At 30.1% G+C, this 6,325-nt stretch overlaps 2 protein-coding genes across 2 annotated transcripts; both read right to left on the bottom strand.

Moving 5' to 3' along the window:
- Positions 1 to 1,065: 1,065 nt before the first annotated feature.
- LOC145828665 (zinc finger MYM-type protein 1-like) lies at positions 1,066 to 2,560 on the bottom strand. The gene is made up of 2 exons (XM_082936420.1): positions 1,433 to 2,560; positions 1,066 to 1,077 (listed from the first exon to the last, which is right to left on the bottom strand). The coding sequence occupies exons 1-2, from the start codon at positions 2,558 to 2,560 to the stop codon at positions 1,066 to 1,068; spliced, it is 1,140 nt and encodes a 379-aa protein (XP_082792546.1).
- A 308-nt stretch (positions 2,561 to 2,868) lies between these two features.
- Positions 2,869 to 3,853, bottom strand: LOC145829330 (ribonuclease H1-like). Its single transcript, XM_082937095.1, has one exon. The coding sequence runs from the start codon at positions 3,817 to 3,819 to the stop codon at positions 3,031 to 3,033; it is 789 nt and encodes a 262-aa protein (XP_082793221.1). The 5' UTR covers positions 3,820 to 3,853; the 3' UTR covers positions 2,869 to 3,030.
- Positions 3,854 to 6,325: the final 2,472 nt, after the last annotated feature.

The following is a 6,325-nucleotide window of genomic DNA, read 5'->3' as shown; positions in this document are numbered from 1 at the left end:
ATTAGTTTGTCAAATATTAGAACATCTTGAAAAGGTGATATTAATGCAAATTAAAACTATTTGTGCAGTCAACGTATTCTAAAAGCTTGAGAAAAGGACTAATTGGTTGGTATAGTTAGCTTTAACAGGATAAAATATTTTACATTGGGGTTTATAATAAACATATAAAGAACAGTTTTTAAAACTTAATAGAATACAGTTTATAGTTAACAAATAATATACATTTAATTGAAGTTATTTTGTTATTATATAACTTTTTTTAATTTTTTCAAGCTTAAATTTATTTATTTTGTGTTTGAAGTTAAGATATTAATTGTTCTTTTTCGAAATATATAACTTATCAAGTATTTTATATTAAAAACAGGAATCATTAGAAAAATAGTGCTATACATTTTACTAACAACTAACTATTTTAAATAAAAAACTTGCAAACACAAAATAAGTATAAAAATTTACTTTTAAAAATGTATTGAATTATATTAAAAAACTAAATTATCAAAAAAAATTATGTGGTACATTTAAGAATTAAGGGCATAGGGCACAATACATTTCAATATTTGATATGTAAGTAAGATTAAACTATAATAATTTGTCTACATGATAAATTGTTTCAGTCGAATTTACTTCGCACAAAAATAAAAATAATTCATAAACAACTACCCTGTTAAAGCTTCACAAAATATACCACTGTCACATATTTAGTGCAGTTCCGTAACTTGTTGTTAGTAATATAAACTTAACTTTGTTATTTTTAAACGAACAGAACGTATAAATGCTTAACGTCAATTTTATAGGAACTAATAACAAATCATAAATAATAAACATAACCTAGTTAGGAAACTAGTTTTAAGACATTTTAAGACAAAAATTGAACTCTGTAATCTATTTACCACCTGCTTTAATTTCCTATTTTTTATTGCCTAAACATTACAAAACCACACTAAGATACACATTTATAAAAAAAATCCATTTTCCTAGGTTTTTGTCTAATAAAATTATCGACTACTTCTGTTTGAAAACTTGCTTTTTCCGAGATTTCCTTTCCAGACACTATGTCTTTTTCAATTAGTAGTATTCCTAAAGCCGTTATTTTATTGTTTACCATCTTATGGCAGTGTTTACTTATTAGCGTTTTTATAGAAGAAAACTTTTTCTTAACATCTGTTAAGTTCATTGGAATTGTTTTTAAAATTTGAGCCAACTTTATTATTTCACTAAATTCTTTGTTTATATTTAGTTCTTTAAATCTTTTGATTAACTTTAACAAGCACTCTTCATTATACATATCACGCTCGTAGTAAATGTCTAACTGAGCTTTTAATTTTTGCGATTCTACATCAGAGTATGTATCAGATACGTAAGCACAAAGTTTTTTCAAGTCTGACGCTGAACAGTTAAGATAAAACTCTTTTCGAAACAGCTGATGACTAACCAAGTGAAATGTTTCTAAATACTTAGACTCCTCTTTCATTCGTAGCAACAAATCTCCGACTAATATTTCCTTTTCAACCAACTGCATTTGGTTACAGTGGCAGCAAGTGTAGTGAGCCATGTTGTAAACTTTTTTTAACATCGATTGCACTTCTTTTTCTTTCTCATACATCACTTTAAACCCACCAAACGCTTGGAAGATCAGCTTGTTGTTATTTCCTCTTATAACTACCTTCAACTCTTTTATTATGCAACTAGAAATTCCGTATGCATCTACCGAGTGTGGATTAAAATAACCCCAAAAGCGGTCTACCACCAACCCTGACTTGTCACTAATGTATCTAAAGATCAACACCAGCTGGGTTTGCCCGGCAACATCAACACTCTCTTCAACCATCACCGTCACGCAACTGGCCTGGCTGACTTCTGATATCACCTGCTGCCTGTAAACTTCAACAACGCTGTCCAGTATTTGGTTTTGAATGTCAGGAGAAGTCAGCTTGCAGGCGGATCCCAGCTTGCAGCTCAAATGGTCGCGAAGAAGTTGGCTTTTTGTTGACATCAAACCAAGCAGGTCTACAACTAAACCTCTGAACGGTAAGTCGTGCGCCCCCAAAAAGAAGATGGCACTGACAACGTCGTTCAGTATCTCCAAATTTATTTTTACTTTGCTGTTGTGCAAAATTATACTTTTGTTTTGAGCAAGACATAAATCTTTTTCAACTTGAGAATCTGACAGAAGTTTTAAACTTATCACGCTGTCAATGTGATTTTTTGTGTTTTCGTGCTCTCTTATCCTCGTAGCCAAACACCCTATGTTTCTAAATCCAGTCCTGACAAAATTGCTCCTACACTCTTTGTTAAATATCAAACAAGGAAAACAGTACAAAGCATTGTTGGCAGCACTGGAACAGAGCCACTCGTGGTTCTCAAAATAATGATCTTTAAACCGTCTGGTATACGTCTTACCATCACGAGTTTTGGTTACCTTACTTAAGTCTATCCTTGGAGTTGGCCGACCCCTCTGTTTCACTTTTAACTGTTCATGCTTACTAAGCTGGTCAAAATTAATCTTTTTAAGCTCGTCTACTGTTAATGGTTCAGTGTCTTCATACAATGAACAGTTCATGGTAGTTAAAAATTTGTGTACTAGTAAAATTTATTAACATTAGGAAAAACAATTTTTTTTGTAGTATAATTGATAGACAATTTTTAGTGTTTTTTAATAAACAAAAAACAGTGAAAAATAGGTTTAAAGTATAGGCAAATAAAAAATTAACTATGTTTTATATTATAAATTTTCTATAAAAATACTTAAACCTTTTACATGAAAAATAACTCAAGTTTTTTTTTTCAAGTTATTAAATAGGTTTTATCAAATTAGTACCAATAAAATTTATACTAGTAAAATTGACACACTATTTTAGATAGCCTTTGATAAATAAAAAAGCAGTGCAAATTAGCTGTGAAATATATTTACGAAACATTTGCTAATTGTTCTACTAAACAGCCTTATTCTAAAAGTCATTTAAACTTTTTACAAAAAAACATAAATGAAGTTTTTAAAAGTTATTCAAAAAAATCATTAAGATGCCACTATCACACCTTTGGCAATTTACTTCCATCAACAGCAAGTTTATCCGCCATCTCATTACCCAGCACTCCCTTGTGACCTCTCACATGCTTCCACACTACCTCAACATGCTTCAAATTATCCAAAATTTCAATAAACTCTTTCTTGTGCTCAACCGCGCTGCCGTCTGACTTCTTCCACCCGTTCGTTTTCCACTTGGGCGACCACAAGCAAATGCAGTTGATAACAAACATCGAATCAGTGCAGAGCACTATCTTTTCGTACTTCTGTTCTATCGCCTGCTTAAGGGCGGCGTTGATGGCGGCAATCTCGGCCCTGTTGTTGGTCTGTTTTCCCGGCAACCTGCAGGAAAGGTTCAGCGGGTCTTCATTGCCCCACCACACGCCATAACCGGCCCTGGGGTTCTTCTTGCCGTTCTGGGAACAGGCGCCGTCGGTGAACACCAGCGGAAGGTTGTCGAGGCTGCGGTCGTTTAGATCAAACTTCAGCGTTTTGCTTATGGGTTGCTTGAGAAAAGGACTCATTCTTTTTATTTTGTCGGCAAACTCTGTTTTGTTGACCATGGAGGCGATCTTTCTTTTTTGTATTTTGTTCGCAGAGCTGCTTGGCGTAGCTAAAGCAGAAGAATAGCCGTTTTTAAGAAACTGATTTGCTTCTTCCTGCGTAGAAAACTTTTTAAAGACTGCTCCAGAAAATTTCATAACCTGTTGATTGCAAGAAGGCCAGTCTTTGTATATTCCAGGAGTTCGTCCTTTATGAACGGCATAAAAAGGCATGATTCTTCTTAACAACATAAATTATTTGAAATATGATGATAATGTATGTTTATATAAACTGTAAATAATCAAAATTTAGCAACTTTATTTTATTTTATTAAAAGAATAATGTGCTTCAGGTCCATCTAAATTTAAAATAAAGTTTTTATATTTTAATAGTTTTGTTGTTGGAAGTAATTTCACTACTTTTAAAGCTTTATTATAAAAATAAATGAAGTTTTTTTAAGCACAAACGTTTATTATGTTTTGTATTGAAGAATCTATGTTTAATTCAATAAGTTGTCATTAAAAATAAAGCATCAGGAAAACTTTTCGGACACAAACACTAAACAGACTTAGTATAAAAAGTCAACAATACAGGGTTGCAATTTGTTTTTTTCAAATTTTTTTCCAGGTTTTCCAAATTTCTTCCAGGTTTTTAAAAGTACACATTTTTGGGTTTACTTTTAGTTATAGGTTAATTTCTATATAAGAAACTGTATTAGATAGTATAAAAACATTGAAAAGATACTGTGAAGTTACTTTAATTGTGTTTTTAATAAAAAAATGTTTGATGATGACAAAAAAATCTTATGTATATGATAGATTTTTTGTGTCAAATCGAAATTTTACTACTGATAATGTTAAAATTATTAAAAATTCTATCCAGGTTTTATTATCAAATTTCTAGGTTTTTCCATGTTTTTTTCAAATTTTCTCAATTTCCAGGTTTTTCAAGGTTTTTCCAGGTTTCCAGGTAAAGTGGCAACCTTGACAATATAAAAAAGTTTACAACAATATAAAAAATAGCAGATAGGTAGTTTTATAATACAAACTAAATGCAAAACAAACTCAAAATTTGCAATTAGTTTTTTTTTATTTTTTTAAGCATAACACTTAAAATATTCACTAATAATTAAAAAAACTAATAACTTCCGAATCTTTTTAAATCAACATTTTTGTAATACTGTTATATTTTTATATTTTAAATTAACTGCTGCTTTTCTGAAACCATTTAAACTTAAGTATACACACCTCTATGTACTTGAAATATTAAAACTACTTTTTTACAAATTATTACTTTTAATCAATTGTTATAAACTATATTGTTATAAACGTTGTAAATGCTACAAAAAACGTGAAAGCCTCAATTTATAATAAACAAGTTTAACTTTTATTTATAAACTTAAAGTTTAGTTCAGATTTACCAGATTTCGCAAATTCTAATAATGTGGTTTAATACTTTTTGAATATGAACTAATAATAAAATTAGTTCATTTTAAAAATATTTAGTTCTAAACCACAAGTAACTGTATTTAACCAAAAGTTTAAAGTAATGGAGTTGACATAATATTTAAATTCAAAGAGTTACGTTTAAAAAACAAAGCACTCTGATTTTATTATGTATCCGAATAAATAAAAATCTTATTATTTTTTTTTATAAATTATTTTTCTGAAAATAGAGAAAATTTAAATTGTAACTTGAAATCGTGTTCCTTTAAAATGTTTAACTTTTTTCATGAATCACAAACTATAATAAAATAAAAAATAGATTTGAAAAGTAACCTTTTATAAACATAAAAAACTTAAAACAACTAACTACAAGTTTGGATTAATTAAGCAGACCAAAGTTATAGCTCTAAAAAATGACATAGTATTTAAAAATCATAATATCATAAACTAAATAAAAAACATTAAGAAACACAGTCTACTATAAATTGTCTAAAAAATACACAACCAATAAGAAATATCTACTATGCATTTGTTCACTTTTGTTATGTTATTATTGATGCAGTGCCCAGTTTTGCAAAGACAAATTAAAGCTTGCCTCAGTTTTTTTGATATTTTGTTTCAATTCTTCCTCATCTGATACTGGAGCTAAACTCAGCATTACGTTTCCATAGGGAGGATTATGGATTGTAGTTGCTGGTTTACTCTTTATTTTCGTGGCCATGTCAGTGATAATTTCTTGAGCTGACTTCTTAGAACTGTTAGTAAAGTCAAAGCCTTTGTCAAAGTCTAAAACAGAAGATACAGCTTCGTGGATCATTCCATTGGTGACTGTGAACTTTTGCAACTTTTGAGACGCCTGGCTTGCAATCTGCTGCCTTTGAAACTGAATTTTTTGCTGGTAAGACATGTTTTGATACTGATAAGTGTTTACAGCATGTTCCATTTTTTGTCTAGCGATTTCTTCAGCCCTTTTCTGCTGTTTTTTCTGTTGCTTTGCTTTTTCTTCAGCCTGCTTTCTCTCCTCTTCTTTTCTCTGAGCCTCTTCAAGAGCTCTTTTTGCAGCATTGGACGCTATTCTTCTGCTTTTACGTGGAGGAGAATTCATTTTATTTTAAAATATACTGCAAAATAAGTATATGCTACAAAGTGCTAGTGGTATCTGTACTACTTAGCAAAACATTCGTTGTAAATTAACAACTTTAAGTTGAGAATTAAAACTACAAAAGAAATTATTTTCTTTTTTACCTTCTTGTAACTTGGTTTTATGAGAGATTTTTTACCTCATTTTTACAACAACCTGACAATAATATAT

This window comes from Thalia democratica, chromosome 2 (assembly GCF_965202585.1).
Source record: "Thalia democratica chromosome 2, ktThaDemo2.hap1.1, whole genome shotgun sequence".
NCBI classification, from domain to species: domain Eukaryota; kingdom Metazoa; phylum Chordata; class Thaliacea; order Salpida; family Salpidae; genus Thalia; species Thalia democratica.
The sequence above is the reverse complement of the archived record's forward strand: the minus strand, read 5'-3'. Positions and strand labels throughout refer to the sequence as shown.

Bases quoted from the DNA above. Each gene is read 5' to 3' on its own strand.
- LOC145829330 (XM_082937095.1), bottom strand. From the start codon at position 3,819: ATGTTGTTAAGAAGAATCATGCCTTTTTATGCCGTTCATAAAGGACGA.
- LOC145828665 (XM_082936420.1), bottom strand. From the start codon at position 2,560: ATGAACTGTTCATTGTATGAAGACACTGAACCATTAACAGTAGACGAG.